Here is a 20859-nt window from a genome sequence, read left to right as displayed (position 1 = left end):
TTTTCCTCGCGGCGCTACGTCGCGGCTTACGACGCGGCAAGCTTCTACCCGTTGCCGTCGGAAGAAGTGGCTACATCGATCGACTTCCGTCTTCGCCGTGACCTGCCCTGTCGTTCTTGTGGGTGTGGCCGTCGTTGCCGTCCCCTCGTTGCGTGTGGACAAGCTTCAGCCACTACGGCTGGACGCTCTAGTGGCGCGTGCTTGACGATGATGTATGTGGTGGAGACATCGCGTATCAGCGTACCTACGATCGACCACATTCATGATTTTGCGACCGAAATTTGTGTCGCTCGTCCTTTTTCCTGCCCACGTCCATCTCGTCTCGGTTTTCAAAGTTAGATCCAGCGTTAAAACTGTAAACCACGATTTGTAGACGACAGATGGTGTAGCAAACCTGCAGCTACTCGCCGGGTGCTTCCGTAGCAAGTAAAAGTTTCTTCTTTTCAGAAGGCCAAAATTTTGGAAATCCACATGCTCACATGTATTGTGCCACAATGTCTAAAATGTTATATTGTGATTTAAATTTTTTACCTAATAATAAAGCACGAAGAGTTTCCCTGGTTTCGTCCGTTTTCATCCCCTCTGGTTTATTTCGTCCGTCACCTGGTCGCAACGTTTTTTAACTCTTCCGATCAAATCGTGACCGGATAGGATACGCTCCGAGTCTCATACATGTACGAGTCCCGCCTCTGGCCCCAGCAATCCCCACACGTCCCCTCCAAACAAACCACTCCAGCCACCGCGGCTGCACGCTTGCTACACGATCGTGGCTTCCTCGCCAGCAGGAGAAAGTCGGCTAGACGGAGGGCTGGCTCCGGGCGAGCTATTCCGCACTATCAGCTTGTCCATCAGCATGCTGACCAATCTACATGGCGTCGTTGCCCGTCTCTCTACGACGAACCTCCCCGCGAGGTGCAGCTTGTCCATCAGCGCGATGTTGTCTGGTGCAGAACGATTCCATATGCGGGAGGCCGGCCAACTTCCCGTTGTCGCACGATGACCCAGTGTAGGCCACAACAACGTCGTCCGTGTAATCTCCGACTTGGTTGAACTATTGAAAGGAAACCAAAAAAAAGAAGGCATATGCATTCTACTCCAGCAGATCTCACGATAAGTCATGTGCTATTAAATGACCATCTCAAGTTCTCGACACCATGAACGAGTCAGCTAGCTAGCCAGCTTTGTACATCCCAAGAAACAGATCGACCAAATTTGAGTACCTGCGTCTCGGCTCGGTCGGCGAACCCAGCATGGTGAGTTCTCGATATGTTATCTCGGCGAAAGTGTGATACTAAACACCAGCAACCTTGACATCGTTCCATCTCGTGACATGAATCCAATTGATTCATTTACCTGCATCCAATACTTCGACTGAATGAGCAGGTACAAGATAGGTAAAGAAAATAATCTCCTTATCATGTGGCTTCTTAGAGCATCTCCAGTCGTGTCCCCCAAACCATTCCCCAAACCGCGCCGGATCGAGCGTTTGGGGGACGTGTTTTGTTCGTGCCGCGTTTGGGGGACGTCGCTCCCCAGCCGCGTCCCCCAAACGCCGCCCCCAAATGAATATTTGTGCACGAAAATAAAGGTTTTCATTCAATTTTGATTATATATTACAAAGTTTGAATGAAAACGGCTAGATTTCATCTAAACCTAGACTACTGACCGCCCGGTGGCGCGTTCGACGGCCCCGCCCCGTCGTCGCCTCCCCTACGCCGCAGCTCCTCCTGCGCGCGCCTCCTCTCCTTCCGTTCGGTGGTGGCCAGGCGGTGCCGCTCCCGCCGCGCGTCCTCCGCCGTCCCCTGGAGGGAGAGCTCGATGGCGCGACGAATCTGCGCCTCTCCGCGGGCACGGGCGTCGTCCTGGAGCTTCTTCTCCGACTCGAAGGACTCGACGAGGGCGCGTTGCTGATCGGCCGTCTCGTCCGGGTGCGGCCCGTCGTCGTCGGACCACTCGAACTCGTCGTCGTCGTCGTCCTCCACCTCGGTCTCCTCCGCCTCGGCCTCCTCCTCCTCCATTGGCGCCTCCTCCTCCACATCTGTTGGCGCCTCCATCATCGCCGCCGCAAACGCGTCGGCCTCCGCCGCCAACTGCTCCGCCCGCCTCCCCCATAGCGCCGTCAGCGCCGCCTCCCGCTGCCGATGCTCCTCCGCCGTCACCTGCTGCTGGCGCTCGATCGACTCACGCCGCCGGTGCTCGATCGACTCACGCCGTTCACGGAACAGCGCCTGCCGCTCATCGCGCTGGCGCCGGCGCTCGTCAGCCCATCGCTGCTCCATCTCCTCCCGGTACCGGCACCGTCGCACCTCTTGTCCCGTCGAGGCGTCGAACGCCGCAACGGTGTCGCACTGCTGCTCCTGCCACGCTGCTGCCGCCGCGGCCTCCTCAGCTGCGGAGGCAGGGGCGAAGAACGCCGCTAGATTCGCCGCCTGCTGCGCCTCACGCTGCTGGCGGGCCTCCTCCTCGAGTGCCTCCTCGAGTGCCGCACGCCGCTGGCGGGCTGGAAGTGGAGGAGACGGCGGTGGAGGGAAGTGGCCATCGCCGGGGCGGTTCGCCAATGCCACTGGTGATGGAGGAGACGGCTGTGGAGCGACGAGGGCTGTGTTTGTTACCGGCGGGGTGTGGTGGCTACCATTGATGAGCCGGGAGACCTTTTATAGATGCCGGCGTCGGGAAGAAAGCGCGGGAACAGACGAGAAGAGGCGGGAAGATCGCGCGGGAACGGGCGGTGGCGTGCGAACGCCGGCGACGCGTGGAGGCTGCGCAGCACCGACGAGACGTCTCGCCTGCCCCTCCGTCGCCATTAAGGCAAAGATGCCGCCGTGTGTCACTGCGCGCGATTAACTTCCGTCGCGAGGTAGGCGACGGTTAGGTTAAAATTAACTGTGTCGCTGATGTGTCGGCCCCGCCACTCCCCGCCTCGCTTTTCGTTGTGTCCGGCGTGCCCGGAGCGTCCCCTGTGGGACGGGGACGGGCTCGGAGCGCCGAACACCGTATCGGGGCGCGCCGGACAAAAATGGGCTTTGGGGGACGCGACTGGAACGCATTTTTTGTCCGGCGCGCCCCAAATCCCTTTGGGGGACGGTTTGGGGGACGCGACTGGAGATGCTCTTATATCCCTAACATAGTGGTTGTGCACCTTCGATGGCGACAGTCTGCAAAACTTTGGAAGTAGCAGATTCAGAATGACCGCGGCGCAGCCTCAGGCGAGTATAGCTGAGAAAATTGTAAATTCATTATTTAGTTTTTTTCCTTCCCGATGCAACGCACGGGTATTTTTCCTAGTCATATACTAAAGAAAAGCTAATTCCTGACGAGCGGAGCGAGACCCATCGCCGGTAGGTTTGGGCCGATACCATTGTCTGTATATACCTCTTGTAACACTTTTCGATATAGTGAAGTATTTGCTGGCTGGTGCTCGCGGTTTTCCCCCTTCTGTGTTGGAAGGAGTTTTCCACGTTAAATTTTGTCTCTGCTGTGTTTTCGTTTATCTTTTTCGTTATTTGCTTGTAGCTTTTATAACACAAAAAATATCTTGGATGTACATCTAGTACATATCTTATGCGTAAACAAAGTTTCATGAAAAAAGGATACTTTTGCGTCCTGTGTACAAAGGGCGATTTACAATGCCACAAAATAATTGTTTTCGTGTATGTTTTATAAATTTCATATCCGGTTTGAAAAACTTGATGAATACGGATATCCGATTCCGAACTTGACACCTAACATGGAATAGGATATGGTATGCCAACTAGCACCCAGATACTCGTACCCAAAAATCATGTTAAATTACGCGATGATTGTTATCCAAATAATCTGATTTTGATCCGAAACGTCAAAGCTAATATAGAAAATGTAGTACTCTCTCTGAACTAAATTAATTAACTCAACTTTATCTAGATACAGATGTATCTACACGTGTTTATTGACTAGATACATCCATGTCTAGAGAAAATTAAGTCAATTAATATAAATCGGAGGAAATAATTAGTGAGTTGCTGATTTCGTCTATTAAATAATAGCTCATGTCTATAGCCACTCTATCGAATTTGAGTGTTGAACTCGTTTTATTAATCCGCTCCATTTGCTATGCAGTCTCATTTCGCGGGATACGAATCCGTGACCGGTCATTATCTGGTCCTCTTAGAATCTGTCTTGAAAACATAGTAGGAAATGGTAACAACAAAGATCCGATCCAATTCTTTTCCTTACCAGGGTACCGAAGGAGGCTGGAAGGTTTTTAATGAGGCGGCTTGCTTGCCTGTTATAATATAATGTTTTTTACCTTGAAAAAGGATCCTATCCAATCTGGTTGCATCCCTAATAATATGGCAGGTAAGTGATATTAATTTGGCAATTACTAACATTTTTTAATCTAAACATGTCAACGTAAGATCTAGTTTCGAATATATGGTCACAAATAAACTAAGGGTGAGGTAAAGGGCACATCAATCAGATTAATGGTTGAAGAGATATTTTTAGGTTTTGGAACTGAGACAACCTTTGATGATGTCACTCTTCCATTTGCATTTAGAAAAAATAAGTGGGATGGAAACAGTTACCCTAATTTGTTGGGCATTCATGTGAGAGGGTGAAAGAGTCTAATTAATTGCATGTATATGAGGACATGTACAATGGTAGAGAAGGCGTGTCTTGTCTTAGGGCATGTATAATAGGGTGCTGTCAGCCTTCCCTTACGCTTGCCACATCAGATTTTTTGCTTAGTTGGCAGAGAGAGAATGAAGGAAGAGAAGGTTGTCTTCCCTTAGCTAAGAGATGATCTCTTATAAAATAAGCGAATACTATTTTTCCCATTGTACGACTTGTCTTCACTTAGACACATAATTTCCTACTAAACATAATTAATTATCATTTATTGCAAGGGATGACAATAAGAGATAAGAGCAAATACAATAAGGCTTAGTCAGCAGGCTATAAGAATTTAAATATAATATTTATACTTAGTTGGAGGGGAGAGAAGAGGAGAGAGAAGAGGAGTGGGCTCTCATGCAAGAGCCAGCTCTAGCACGTGCTTCTAGACACTTTGTGAGAGTGAAATGTGGGTCATGTATTGATAAACTAGTACATTTCAATAGCCAACTATTGTACTTATTAGCTATATATTAGCTATATATGACATGGCATCTTGCTTATAGCCAACCGCTGGCTATACTATTGCACTTTCTCTAATGCATTGTACCCATTATATTTATCATCCTCTCTAGATAACATGGATTACTAAGAGAAGGTGTGCCTTCCCTAACATTGTACATGCCCTTACCCCACCACATCAACTAGAGAAGACAATCGATATAAGTCATACAATGCATTATATCTTGTAGCCATCTGTAGTTATTAGTGGTAATTAATGAAATTTTATTACTACTCTCTTTAGACTAGCCACAATGGTAGTATCATAAGTAGTATCATGCATGTCATGTAAGCAAAAATCTTATATGACACATCAATTAATGAGAGAGATGAGAGTAGTATCATAGGTACATACTGTATCATAGCACATAAAACTAGAAATTTTAGTGGCATACACATCATGTACATATATTTGCATTAAGATTCTACAAAACATTAAATATGATGGAACTATGATAATAATTCATGATACTATGCATTGTAGGTGTTGTATCATAAACTATTATCATATGTATAATACTAGTATATGATACTTTCCATTATGACTAGTCTTAAAAAATTATGTTGCTAAGAGAAGATATGTGGTACAATGGAAAATATAGCCTTTCCCTATTATCTAAGAGATGACCCCTTAGTTAATGAATGCAACCTTCTCTCTTATGAACTTTTCATTGTAACTACACACAATGAAAATATCATAGGTAGTACATGCATTCCATGCATGGAAGAATGTTAATATATGACTATAATTAATGATAAGAGAAACCATAGTGGTATCATAGGTAGAGACCGTATCATAACACATATAACTAGAAGGATACATGACAAATAGATCTTATACACAACTTTGCATTGAGATTTTACAAATTAATTAATATGAAAAACTATGATACTGTGATACATATAATATTGTATACCCTCTTCGTCTATAAATAAATATCGGAGGTTCCCAGACGTCTACTTGTGGACAGATGTAGAACTAATATCATATGCATGATACTTTTATCCTATAAAAATATGGCACAAGTGGCTTGTCCTCGTTGGTCACATTTTGCCCTGAATCAAGTGGCAGCACAGTGGCCACATTTTTCGCTGGCATCCCAAACTAACTCTTGCTGAGAATTCTAAGCTGAGAATTCATCGTGAGGGTGATTTAGAGCCGCGAAATACTAACTTATGCATTTTGATTGATTGCAATGCTGCTAGCAAAGTGAACATTAGCGTGCCGACCAGGGCAAAGGGGCGTGCGCGCGACTGACCCAGTCAATACGGTGGTCAATCCGAGTCTATCCATTTAAACGCACGCCGTTAAAAGTCTGGTAACCTCAACTCTGCAAGTGAAAAGGCCACCGTTACCTTCCCAAGACAACACATAAAGCAGCGCCCAGTGGCGAGAGAGCGGCACACACTCTTCTCCTTGCACTAAACAAACCCTCCCCAGGAGCAAAAATTCCCCAAGCATCCGGAGTTGCTGACAGCGAACCCTCATCCCCCTCGTCGCTGCGAATCCGCTGCCCGCGTCTATCCGAAATCGAAGCTCCGGGCTAGCTGCTCGGGCTGTGTTCTGTAGCTGTTAACTTCGTGCTAGAGTTCGCGTGGAACGTGGCTCGCCTGAGCTGGGATCCCGTTGGGCTCCGGCGGAAGGTCGCATTTGAGAGCGGCCAGTGTCATCTCGGACCATTGTATTCGCCGCCAGCTTGTCTATAGCCCTGCTCGTGGTAAGTACAGTCTCTATGAGTCTTCTTGGTTTAGTTTGATTCATTCATGTGATGCGGTTCAGCGTCCCAGTCTTTGCTGCATAGGAGAGTCTGTTAGGTTTGATTTTTTGTTCATCTCGCCTCTCTGTTCAGAGCGATTCCGTTGAGCGTTTGATGTGTGTTACTTTGCTCAGCTCGGGTCGTTTTCTCATCAATTCTGTGTGACGATTAGTAGTCTGTTCAGTTCAGTTCCTCTCCTGTCAAGTCTGTGTTCTTACTGTTGCTGTTGTTTTGTTTCAGAAAATCGACACACAACTTGACGGGTTGTTGTGCCAGCAGCCATCTGGAGTCAGCTGAGGAGCCTAAGCTAGCTCACACACTTTTACTTGCTATAGTTCATAGCCATTTGGAGTTGGAAAATGCATCCCAAGGCTCGAATCCACGCAGACCCGGCTATGGAGGTTGACCAGATGGACTGCTTGCCGGACGCGCTCCTCCTGCTCATCCTGAACAAGCTAGAGGACGTGCGCTCCCTCGGCCGCTGCTCCGCCGTGTCGAAGCGGCTCAACGGACTCGTCCCCCTCGTCCACGACGTCTACGTCAAGATCGACCGCGTCGTGGCCGTGGACGGCGACGCCGACGACGCACTCAACCTGGCTTCTCCCAAGCCCCGGCACATCTTCTCTCACTTCCTGAAGCTGATGCTGTTCATTATCGTCAAACCATTTCACCACATGCGCAACCCAGCAAGCACAGGCAGGCCGCTGTTCCCGCACCTCGCCACGCATTCGCCCGTGCAGGTGCTACGGAGCTTCTCCCATGTCCGGAATCTCCGGGTGGAGCTCCCCGCCGGCGATGTCGGCACCGAGGAGGGGGTGCTGCTGAAGTGGAGGGCTAAGTACGGGAGCACGCTTCAGAGCTGCGTGATTCTTGGCGGCACCCTGGTTGGTCGCAAGCCTACCGGGACTGCTGGGCATGAGCCATTGCCATTGGCTGATGACAGCGGAAGCATGCCGGAGTCTTTCTATACCAACGGCGGCCTGAAGCTCCGCGTCGTGTGGACCATCAGCTCCCTGATTGCCGCGTCGACCAGGCATTTCCTTCTCCGGTCGATCATCAACGACCATCCGACGTTGAGAAGCTTGGTTCTGGCGGACGCCGATGGGCAAGGCGTGCTGTCCATGGGCATGGAGCAGCTCGAGGAGTTCAGGGAGAACCAGCTGTCAGCATCGGCGTGTTCCAACAGGACGCAGGTCCCGGCGTGCAGCATGAAGCTGAAGTATGCTCCGTACCTCGAGCTGCCTGGTGGCTTGGCATTGCAGGGCGCAACTCTTGTTGTAATCAAGCCATCTGCTGATGTGACTGGTGGTTGTCATGTCAGTCGGAAGGAAACTGAAGCTTTTGTTTCAGGCGCGTTCGATGGACCATTCAGATTCGCGGCGAAGGCACTGATGAAGAGACGCACCTATCTCTTGGAGATGAATGGTTTCTAAACCTCTTGTTGTTCGAGTTGTTCATAAATATAATTTCAGTGCATCCCTGTTTCTCCATCTCTCTGCGTTTGAACGCCTCTAGCACGATAATCTAACTGCGACCTTGTTCTGTCGTTTATTTGTGTGTGCACAGCAGTGCAGTTCTGCCTCCGAGAGTGTGATGAATTGATGATCGCAGTTCGAAAGAGAAAGTGTGTGATGATCAAGTTGTTCCATCTCGTACTTGATCGGTCATTAGGTTACCCGAGAAGCACCAATGAAATGAGAACCGAGGTACTGAGGAATGATGAGTCTAGCAAAAGGCATCCCAGAAATGTTAGCGCAAGAGAAGCACGGAGTGGGGACTGAACCCTATAATTTGCCGGCCCCCAAAATTCGTATTTCTAGCACTGAAAAATAAATAAAAAATTGTTGGTAGAGGACGCACATATGCATGTGCGTGACATTTTTCATACCCACATTCGAAAGTACGTAGCTTAGGCAAAAATCGCAAATTTTAAATGAAAAATCTGAAGAAAACTCCCCAAAAATCACAAATTTTAAATGAACAATTTAAAGAAAACTCCTCCTTTTTAAAAATTCTGCAATTTAGTGGTCAAGCCTGTTGTTCTTCAAGCTGTTCACAAATATATAGTTTCAGTGCATCCCCGGTTTTCTTTTCGTTATTTGCTCGTTTGAACTCCTCTAGCACGCTACTATCTCAGAGATTGTTCTGTCGTGTATTTGTGTGTGCACAGCAGTGCAGCCCTGCATCCCAGTGTGTCATGATGACCAAGTTATTATACTTGATCGGTCATTCAATTACCCAGAAGCACCGATGAAAGAAGAACCAGGTACCGAAGAATGAGGAGTCTAGCAAAAGGAAATTCAGGGCGTTGGCATCCCAGAAATTTTAGCACAAAGCATATGAGAAGAGCAGACAGTCGTGAAGACGTGAGCACGGCAAGCACGCGGGTGCCTGCTTATATGAACGAAACCGATATGGCATATTTCCCTTGCCCCGTGGACAAAATAGAAAGGAAATACTAAGAACGTGTAGAAACCGAATTATGATCTTCCCTTGACCACTTCGTGGGCCTACGTATTTTGGGTTGGGCTTCATGGGCCACCTCTACCTTTCATGACAATTCAGCGTCACACTCTCTGCTGCTTGTTTTTTCTTTTCTCTATCGTTGTGCTGGATCCGGGTTGTGAACTTACAATCAGTACGAATTTCCAATCAGTAGGGAAACTAGCACACAGTCACAATACTAGGCTTCAAAATGCAGCTGATCATGCACGTGTTGCTCAAGGAAATGAGGATTTATCTGCATAATGAACTTGAAGAAAAAATATCTCGCAAAGTTACTCAACTATTACTCTTTCTCCCCTCCAACTTACAAGATGATACAAGGAGTGAGGTGAAGGAAGGATTAAGTTGTGACTTCTTTGGAGAGCCACAAAACAAAGAATTTCAAATCTAATAATGACATTTACTCAAATGGATTTGTGGCCTATTTTGTTTGGTTAGAAAGTGCAGTCTAATGAAAGTGATGTTAGTGTTAAGTTTCACTCCTTGTGGGCACGTTGTCATTGAGATGCTATAACATATCAAGACTAAACTACCAAAGTAGTTGCACTAAGCCATGCAAATTATTGGCCCGTGGCAAGTCAAAATAAATATAATTATTTATACTAAATTCATATACTTGTTATAAGTCATTTCTTTTGTTCATTCATCGTCACCATATTTTGTAATAAATTTACATTGTTTTTACACAATGGTACTTCAAAACATATATATAACCACATTATGTAAATTTGAGAAAATAAGAAATAACGAAATCGCATGTCTCCTTAGATTAATTAACGTCATTTGTATGGATATAGTCGATATGCATGTGTGTATCCTTAGTAAGCCCTAAGAATACTTTTATAGAGGTTTGTACTTTATGATTAGGTATACTAAAATAGAACAATGTAGAGTATATATTGTGTTCAAGAGCACATTTCAACCACACCTTTGCCTTGTCACTGTTGTTGGGTTTCAATTCCTGGTCGTAAATTTCTAGGTAGTTGGAGGGTTTGTGCCCACGATTCGATGGTGTAACAACATCAGGTACACAAGAGAAATACATGTTCAGGACCCGGGTATAAATTGTTGGTAACAACCCTACTTACTGGTGGTGTCAATGGGATTAGGTGTTGTGATGGGGTGCTGACTTCTGGTGGGAAGTCTTGGCTGGTGCTTGATCTTCCCTTTTGGGTAAGAACAAGTTATAATTTGTGGAAAAGGAAAAAGTTCTTGCTACCTCATTATCTCCGAGTGCGGAAAGGAAGAAACTGAGCCCTCCTTAGTATCACAGTGTCTTCGGTGGCAAACTCGTTGCTTCTTAGATTTTTTTTTAATCTCTGATCTGCTTGTAATAGGAATTCCTCATCACTTTGTATCTGTTCGGCCGTTTAGCTTTATTTATAAAGCATATAAAAGGCTATTTTCAGGAAGAATCTTGCCATGGGCGAACGCATCGGGTGTGCCGGGGGGGGGGGGGTGGGGGGGGAGGAGGGGCTGACCCACCCATAATATCAGGAATGTTTGCTTATACCCCTCATCTAGAGGCCATGACACACTTTCCTTTTCGACTCCCGTCGCCGCCTCCAAAGTGCGGCGACTCCCTGCCTGCCAAGGCCGCCTCGGCGCCTCCCCTTTTCGGCTCGCTTACTGCCACTTCCCCTTGCCCAGCTGCCCCTATGCTCCCGCTCGACCGACGCCGACATGCAAGGGTGAAAGGACACGGATGCCGCCTAGAGGGGGGTTGAATAGGTGTTTTAAGAACTTTTACGAATATGGCTTAACAAATGTGGAATAAAATTAGCGTTTAATTTGTCAAGCACAAAACTTATATAACTAGAGTTCATCTATGTGCACTAATAACTTATGCTAAGCAATACAAGCAACTATGTGATAACAAGATATATAACTTCAAGCACGAAGGCTATCACAAAGTAAAGTGCATAAGTAAAGAGGTTGGGTATAGTAATAACCGAGGTGACGCTGAGACAATGATGTATCCCGAAGTTCACACTCTTGCGACTGCTACTCTCCGTTGGAGCGGTGTGGAGGACAAGTCACTCCAAACGCCACGAAGGCCTCACCGTATGCTCCTTGAGAATTCCCACCAAAAGGGATGTCCTCGAACCACTATGGAACCTTAGGGTGGTCACCGAACCCGCACAAAACTTGGGGATATCTCCACAACTTAATTGGAGGTTTCCGATAAATCGCCACAAAGGTCCTGCCCTTGAAGAATCTCCACAACTTAATTGGAGTCCCCAAGAACACCACAAAGACCACTAAGCCGTCTAGGGTCCAAAGTCCCAAGAGGAACAAGCTCCCGAAGTGAATATTTCACGAACTTTCACTTCCACGTATCACCGCAGAGAAGTCAAACCGATACACCAAATGCAATGGCAAGAACAAAGATGCCCAAATCCTTCACTCTCGAATTCCAACAAAGCACTAAAACTATTGAGGGATAAGAGAGGAAGAACAACTAGAAGAACACAAAGTTCCCCAAGATCTAGATCCCAAAGATTCACTCACAAAGAGTGGTCAAAGTGTGGATCTAGATCTCCTCTCTCTTTTCCTCAAATATGAGCAACAATCATGGAGGAGAGCAAGTGTGTGTGTGTGTGTGAGATACCTGAAACGAGAGGAAGAAGAAGGATATAAAAGGGGGCTCATGATTTTTTGCCCGTTGGGCATGGCCTGGCTGGGCCGGTAGTGCCGCCGAGCTTGGGCCGGTACTACCGTTTGTGGTCGACGTGGAATCACGGGGAAGGAGCGGAAAAGCATGGCCACTTGGGGGAGTGGCGACCGGTACCACCGGTGGGTGGTGGCCGGTACCACTGGCTTGGACCGGCTGGTACCACCGGGCTTGGTACCGGTTTCGGTACCGGTCACCACGCGCATGCTACTGGAAGCTGGGCGCCAAGAGCGGTAGCGCGGGCGGTGGTGTCGGCATGTGCTCGGCCGTAGTACTGGTCCAGCTAGGGCGGTACTACCGGCTAGCCCAAACTCTACTCTTTTTTCTATTTAAATCAAATATGGGCAAATTAACTTAGAAAATCAATAACTAGAGTTTGGAAAGTCCAAACGACACGAAACCAATTTTTTTGGAAGGAGAACGACAAGAGCTACCCCCAAATATGGAAACTAGTGGGGGATGATTTTCTATTCATTTTAGGGGTGCAACCCCTCAATACGAGAAATCGAGAAAATCACCAAACTCGAAAACGCAACAAGTGATCTACGCGAAATCCGCTTTCAACGAACTAGAGCTTGTCATGGAAATAAACACAAGCTCTAAAACACCACATGGATAAGATCCAAATAACAACCAAGAAGGATGATGCAAGGATGCAAAGGTTTGACCGCACTTCGAATAATACGATCGAGTTACTCACTCGAGAGCCCCTTGATAGTACGACATCTAGCCTGTAAACTGGTCTCCCAACTAAACCATGAGACCGGTAAGAAAGAAACCCTATCAAGAGCAAGCCTTAACCTTGTGCATTCCACTTGAGATCGATGATGATGATCTTGACCGCAACAAGATGGAACGTCTTTCTTGATTGTGCTTGCTTGATGAAGTATTGCGGATTGCTCCTCCATAATCCACTATGGGAGAGCTTCTTCTTCGGTGCATCTTCACATATCTATGAACACCATAAGAATGGCAAGCTTCAAGCATATGATCTCTTCAATTTGATTCATCTTGAATTTGCACTTCATTTCTTCTTATTGCAACCTTAACGTCAACACATGGTTCAAGCATTGCCTATGGACAACTTCTACAAATATAACTCAATGCAAACATTAGTCTATAGAAATTGTCATTAATTACCAAAACCACACATAGAGGCTCTATGCACTTTCAAAGGGGTGTTACCCATGGGCATGGAGCAGCTCGAGGAGTTCAGGGAGAATCAGTTGTTAGCCTCGGCGTGTTCCAACAGGACACAGGTCCTGACATGCAACATGAAGCTAAAGTATGATCCATACCTCGAGCTTCATGGTGGCTTGGCGTTGCAGCGTGCAACTCTGGTTGTTATCAAGCCCTCTCCCGATTGTACTGGTGGTTGTCATGCCAGTCGGAAGGAAAGTGAAGCTTTTGTTTCAGGCGCGTTCGTTGGACCGTTCAGATTCGTGGCCAAGGCGTTGATGAAGAGACGCACATATCTTCTGGAGATGAATGGTTTCTAAAAGTGCGTTTGGTTTGAGCCCCAACAAACCCTACCAATTTTTTGGCATGACTAAACCAAGGGCATGACCAAAATATTGGTGAAGTGCTGTTTGGATTATAGACATTGCGCCCTTCTAATGTTTTGGTTGAATAGTGCGTCTGTTTGGTTTGCAACCAAACTGATTTGGCATGCATTGACAACTTAAATTGGTCAATTCTTGATTTGAGGCCATTTCAATCAAAATAATTGTTAATATAGTATTTTTTAAAGAATGCAGTCAAGAAGAAAAAAATCTGTGAGCCAAATTATCATAAGCGACTAGGGCATGCAGTTTGAAGCAGCTAGCTCACTTGTATTAACCAATGAGATACGGTGTAGAACGCTTAATGATGTTTCGTAATACTACTAGTTAGCATAATCTCCTCTAGCACACTAGTCTATCTGAGAGCTTGTTCTGTCGTGTATTCGTGTGTGCATCTCAATGTGTGACACAAAACACAGCAAGTAGATCTTCACTTAGACCGCGTTGGGCCATCATATCTTGGGTTAGGCTTCATGGGCCGTCACAGCCTTCTAGTCCTAGGTGAATTCAGGGTTCTGCACTCTGGTCGTTCCCCACATCTGGTATTTTTTCTTCGAAACACAAGTATAGAGGTAGATGCTCACACATACATATATTTTTTCGATAAAGGGAATATATTAATATCAAGAAGATACCAATTACACCCAGCCTCTGCAACAACGCACCACCCGAATGGCACTACGGATACACACAGCCAAAAAACAAAAAAAGAAAACTAAGAAACAAAAGTCCCGCTACAGTATCTCGGGCCTAACAACAGCAATACATCCACCGCCAAGAAAACACCTGAATTACAGACTCTTCAAAAACGACGCCCCCAAGAAGGAAACAGTGCTCAAACACCGTCGTCACATTTACAATTTAAACTCTGCTGAGGTGGAGGTGTTACTGCCCTCCTAACCATCTAAGCACATGTTGGTTCTCGCATCCTGATCATTCCATCCTCCTATTAGTGTTGAATCTGGGTTATGATGAGACCTGACACGTAGTCACAAGACTAGGCTACAAAATACACCTGATCATGTACGTGTGGCTCAAAGAAATGGGGACTTTGTTAGGGTACATACGACTTAGATTACATTATCTTGTGTGTCAATATATTAGGCTTCTTGGCCGTTAAGTTTTGTACCATTATATATATCTCATGAGGGTCCAATTCATATAACACTAGAAATTAGGGATTCTGCAAAACATGATATTAGAGTGGTTAAATCTTACGATGTCGATCCTAGGTTTGTTCTACCACTTCAGCAGATGTTGTAAGGGTACCTTATTCCAACGTGTATTTTTTATAATTAATGGTAATTCTTATGGACTAGTGTTTTCATTGAGTATATTCAAGTGTGGCTGTCATGAAGATAAAGATATACCTTGAATATTGGCATTAAGATCATCGATTTGAAGAGAAGAATATGATATAATTAGGAAAAAAAGTGAAGATGGAGTTATTGTGTGAAACCCATTTTAGTCATGCTCTACCTTATGTGTTAAGCAATGGATAATCAAAGTGTTATGTTAGAGCATGAACATATACAAGGTTAACCAAAAAAAATTAAAAGAGAAAATTAGATTCAAGCTGATTGACACAATGGCAGGCACATGAAATAGTAGAGGGTCCATTTCAAAAACAAAAAAAAGAAATAGTAGAGGGTGGGCACGCCTACAAAAATAAAACTGCACTCCCCTAACTCTTATAAAAGATTGACAAATACAAGGCCAATTGATTGGCAACATTTCTATTCAACACATACATTTTACAATAAAAAAAATCGAAGCATGAAAAGAGTTTTGCATGATGGAATATATTATAAAAAATAAATTACGTTATTAGGATTTCTTAACTCTACGCTCGCGTGCTTCCATAAAAGTTTCAATCATCCCATCTTTTACTTACTTTGAATAACACACCTCATTCAATAAATTTCACCAAGCATTGTTCATGAGCTCATCACCTATATGATTTCTAAATATATTATTCACAAGACTCATCATAGAAAAGACTCTTTCAACACTAGATGTCTCCACCGGTAAGAGCAATATCAATTTGAGAATTACAATAGAAACTAAGCAACATAAATATGAGCTATTGGTTTCCATTTATTACCATAAATCCATAATGGAGCTATCTCTTCGTAATCAATCCTTAATGTGGCTATGCCTCTTCATAATCAACATGAAGGTGACGAATTCTCAAAAACAAAAATGAAGGTGATGCAATGTGGCTATTCCTCTTCATAATAAATTCTACAACTGAAATATAAAAAATTAACATATATATAACCTATTGCTCTCCATTTATCAACATAAAACCTTAATTCTGAACAGTTATACTAATTGATTAAATAGCACTACATAATTGAGTAATGCCACTACAAATAATGGGCACAAAACATCTGTACAAATTGATTTAATACCACTACATAATTGATTTAATATCACTACGAATAATGGGCACAAAACGATAGAATAATGGGCACAAAAATGAATTGCAGCATACGATTCTTGCTCTTGCTGGGACTACACTGCTACTTGTTAGTTTGGCTGAAACGATGCCTCTCCCTGGCTCGTGTTCCATGTTTATAAAGGGTAGAAAGAGCCTCTACCGTGGCAATACATAGAGCGTATATACGGGTGGAGTACTACTCCATACCGTACAACGTGATACATAGCATATGTCTAACATCCCCCTTAATCTAAACTTCTCTGAAGATTTAGATTACGTCTAAATTCTCTCAAGTTAGCAACCGGTAAAGCCTTGGTAAAACCATCAGCAATTTGATCTTTACTTGATATGAACTTGACCTCAAGTTGTTTGCGTGCCACTCGTTCACGAACAAAGTGGAAATCAATTTCAATGTGTTTTGTACGGGCAAGAAACACATGATTTGCAGACAGATAGGTAGCTCCTAAATTGTCACACCAAAGTCGTGGTCGTTCTCTCAATCGCACACCAAGTTCTTTGAGAAGAGATTCAACCCAAATGTGCTCAGTGGTAGCATTGGCTAGTGCTTTATATTCAGCTTCTGTGCTTGATCTGGAGACTGTAGGTTGTTTTCTGGAACTCCATGAAACCAGATTTGGTCCTACAAAGATAGCAAAAGCTCCTGTAGATCTCCTGTCATCTAAGTCTCCAGTCCAATCTGCATCTGTAAAGGCACTTAATAAAGTAGAGCGTGACTTCTGAAAGGTAATACCAAGCCGTGATGTATCAGAGACATAGCGAAGAATTCTTTTCACTGCTGTCCAGTGAGAGGTCATGGGAGCATGTAAATATTGGCAAACCTTGTTAACTGAGAAAGACAAGTCTGGGCGAGTCAAAGTGAGATACTTGAGAGCACCCACAATGCTGCGATACCGTGTGCTATCTTCAGTGCCTAGAGGTTCCCCCTTAGTGAGAGATAGCTTGTCAATGGAGGACAGAGGCGTGGGTGCGGCCTTGCAGTCCTTCATACCAACTTTGTCTAATAAATCAGAGGCATACTTATGCTGAGTAAGGACTAACCCATCCGGTGTATGAGCAACTTCAATTCCGAGAAAGAAGTGTAATTGTCCAAGATCCTTGATTGCAAAGTGCACATTGAGTTCCTTGAGCAAGATGGCAATGGCTTGATCTGAGGAGCTAGTCACAATAATGTCATCAACATATATCAGGACATAAATCATAATATGATGCTTGTGATAAAGGAACAAGGATGTATCATCTTGAGAAGGAATGAACCCGAGGACATGCAGTTTGGAACTCAAACGAGAAAACCAGGCACGAGGGGCTTGCTTGAGACCATATAATGCTTTGTCAAGCTTGCAAACATGGTGAGGAGCACGGGGAGTTTCAAAACCAGGGGGTTGCTTCATATACACATCCTCTTCCAGAAAACCATGTAGGAACGCGTTCTTTACATCTAGCTGCTGAAGACTTGATACGTCTCCAACGTATCTATAATTTCTTATGTTCAATGCTAGTTTTATGACATTACCTACATGTTTTGTTCACACTTTATATCGTTTTGATGCGTTTTCCGGAACTAACCTATTAACGAGATGCCGAAGTGCCAGTTCCTATTTTCTGCTGTTTTTGGTTTCAGAAATCCTAGTAAGGAAATATTCTCGGAATTGGACGAAATCAACGTCCACGATCTTATATTTCAAGGAAGCTTCCAGAGCACCGAAGAGGGGCCAGAGGAGAGCCAGGGGGCCCCACCCCACATGGCGGCTGATACGTCTCCGACGTATCGATAATTTCTTATGTTCCATGCCACATTATTGATATTATCTACATGTTTTATGCACACTTTATGTCATATTCGTGCATTTTCTGGAACTAACCTATTAACAAGATGCCGAAGTGCCGATGTCTTTGTTTCTGCTGTTTTTGGTTTCAGAAATCCTAGTAAGGAAATATTCTCGGAATTGGATGAAATCAACGCCCAGGGGCCTATTTTGCCACGAAGCTTCCAGAAGTCCGAAGACGAAACGAAGTGGGGCCACGGGGTGCCCAAACCCTAGGGCGGCGCGCCCCCCCCCCCTTGGCCGCGCCGCCCTGTCATCTGGGGCCCCCGTGCCCCCTCCTGACTTGCCCTTCCGCCTACTTAAAGCCTCCGTGACGAAACCCCCAGTACCGAGAGCCACGATACGGAAAACCTTCCAGAGACGCCGCCAACGCCGATCCCATCTCGGGGGATCCAGGAGATCGCCTCCGGCACCCTGCCGGAGAGGGGAATCATCTCCCGGAGGACTCTACGCCGCCATGGTCGCCTCCGGTGTGATGTGTGAGTAGTCTACCCCTGGACTATGGGTCCATAGCAGTAGCTAGATGGTTGTCTTCTCCCCATTGTGCTATCATTGTCGGATCTTGTGAGCTGCCTAACATGATCAAGATCATCTATCTGTAATTCTATATGTTGCTTTTGTTGGGATCCGATGAATAGAGAATACTTGTTATGTTGATTATCAAAGTTATATCTATGTGTTGTTTATGATCTTGCATGCTCTCCGTTACTAGTAGATGCTCTGGCCAAGTAGATGCTTGTAACTCCAAGAGGGAGTATTTATGCTCGATAGTGGGTTCATGCTCGCATTGACACCGGGACAAAGGACAGAAAGTTCTAAGGTTGTGTTGTGCTGTTGCCACTAGGGATAAAACATTGATGCTATGTCTAAGGATGTAGTTGTTGATTACATTACGCACCATACTTAATGCAATTGTCTGTTGCTTTGCAACTTAATACTGGAAGGGGTTCGGATGATAACCTGAAGGTGGACTTTTTAGGCATAGATGCAGTTGGATGGCGGTCTATGTACTTTGTCGTAATGCCCAATTAAATCTCACTATACTCATCATGATATGTATGTGCATGGTCATGCTCTCTTTATTTGTCAATTGCCTAACTGTAATTTGTTCACCCAACATGCTGTTTGTCTTATGGGAGAGACACCTCTAGTGAACTGTGGACCCCGGTCCAATTCTCTTTACTGAAAGTCAATCTACTGCAATATTGTTTTACTGTTTTCTGCAAACAATCATCTTCCACACAATACGGTTAATCCTTTGTTACAGCAAGCCGGTGAGATTGACAACCTCACTGTTTCGTTGGGGCAAAGTACTTTGGTTGTGTTGTGCAGGTTCCACGTTGGCGCCGGAATCCCTGGTGTTGTGCCGCACTACATCCCGCCGCCATCAACCTTCAACGTGCTTCTTGGCTCCTCCTGGTTCGATAAACCTTGGTTTCTTTCTGAGGGAAAACTTGCTGCTGTGCGCATCATACCTTCCTCTTGGGGTTCCCAACGAACATGTGAGTTACACGCCATCAAGCTAGATTTCTGGCGCCGTTGCCGGGGAGATCAAGACACGCTGCAAGGGGAGTCTCCACTTCTCAATCTCTTTACTTTGTTTTTGTCTTGCTTAGTTTTATTTACTACTTTGTTTGCTGCACTAAATCAAAATACAAAAAAAAATTAGTTGCTAGTTTTTCTTTATTTGCTATCTTGTTTGCTATATCAAAAATACAAAAAAAATTAGTTACTTGCATTTACTTTATCTAGTTTGCTTTATTTACTACTACTAAAATGAGCAATCCTGAAGTTGAAGTTCGAACGTTTAAGCAACGAGGGGGAGAATGTTTGAGAGATGCTTGGTATAGAATTAGTGATGCCCATAATAGATGCACTAAGAAACACTCCACCATTATTTTACTCAGGAATTTTTATGTTGGTATCTCTAGCTGGAATAGATATGTTCTTGATAGTCTTGCAAAAGGTGACTTCCTAAGTACTCCTGCATTAGAAGCTAGTTGCATTATTGAGAGTTTATTTGGAATACCCCCTGTTGATAAAGTTAAAACTGAAATCTCTCTTGAAGATGTTATGAAAAAATTGGAAACCATAGAGAAAAAATTTCCAAGTATTGAAGCTGAATTGGAAATGTTACTTGATAAAACTGATGAACTTGATAAATCCTTAGGAGGAATTGATGAAAGAATTAGTGTCCTAGGAACTTGTGTTGTCCATGATGATCAAATCAATAGGATTGATGAACTTGAAAAGGCTATGGAAACCTTGGGTTCAACATTTTCTTCTCTTAAATATAAGGAGAAAGCTTATGTGGGTAAGGAGCAAAAGTTTATGTATGTCTCTAAAGTGCCTAAACCAAAGAAGTATTATTATAGGCCTAAAATTGACAAAGCCCTTAGAACCACTGCGGATGGGGGAGCTCATAATAACGATACACCACTCTCCGATAATACTTGATACACACTTTCTGCGCCTAGCTGAAAGGCGTTAAAGAAAAGCGCTTATGGGAGACAACCCATGTTTTTACCTACAGTACTTTGTTTTTATTTTGTGTCTTGGAAGTTGTTTACTACTGTAGCAACCTCTCCTTATCTTAGTTTAGTGTTTTGTTGTGCCAAGTAAAGTCTTTGATAGTAAAGTAAGTACTAGATTTGGATTACTGCGCAGTTCCAGATTTCTTTGCTGTCACGAATCTGGGTCTACCTCCCTGTAGGTAGCTCAGAAAATTAAGCCAATTTACGTGCATGATCCTCAGATATGTACGCAACTTTCATTCAATTTGAGCATTTTCATTTGAGCAAGTCTGGTGCCATTTTAAAATTCGTCAATACAAACTGTTCTGTTTTGACAGATTCTGCCTTTTATTTCGCATTGCCTCTTTTGCTATGTTGGATGAATTTCTTTGATCCACTAATGTCCAGTA

General features: G+C 44.6%; 1 protein-coding gene across 1 annotated transcript; it reads left to right on the top strand.

The window, feature by feature from the left end:
* The first annotated feature begins 6507 nt into the window (after positions 1–6507).
* LOC127344859 (F-box protein At4g18380) lies at positions 6508–8398 on the top strand. The gene is made up of 2 exons (XM_051371206.2): positions 6508–6869; positions 7149–8398. The coding sequence occupies exon 2, from the start codon at positions 7268–7270 to the stop codon at positions 8339–8341; it is 1074 nt and encodes a 357-aa protein (XP_051227166.1). The 5' UTR covers positions 6508–6869; positions 7149–7267; the 3' UTR covers positions 8342–8398.
* Positions 8399–20859: the final 12461 nt, after the last annotated feature.

This window comes from Lolium perenne, chromosome 3 (assembly GCF_019359855.2).
Source record: "Lolium perenne isolate Kyuss_39 chromosome 3, Kyuss_2.0, whole genome shotgun sequence".
NCBI lineage: Eukaryota > Viridiplantae > Streptophyta > Magnoliopsida > Poales > Poaceae > Lolium > Lolium perenne.
Note: the sequence above shows the minus strand (reverse complement) of the source record. Positions and strands in the feature narration are given on the sequence as shown.

Bases quoted from the DNA above. Each gene is read 5' to 3' on its own strand.
- LOC127344859 (XM_051371206.2), top strand. From the start codon at position 7,268: ATGCATCCCAAGGCTCGAATCCACGCAGACCCGGCTATGGAGGTTGAC.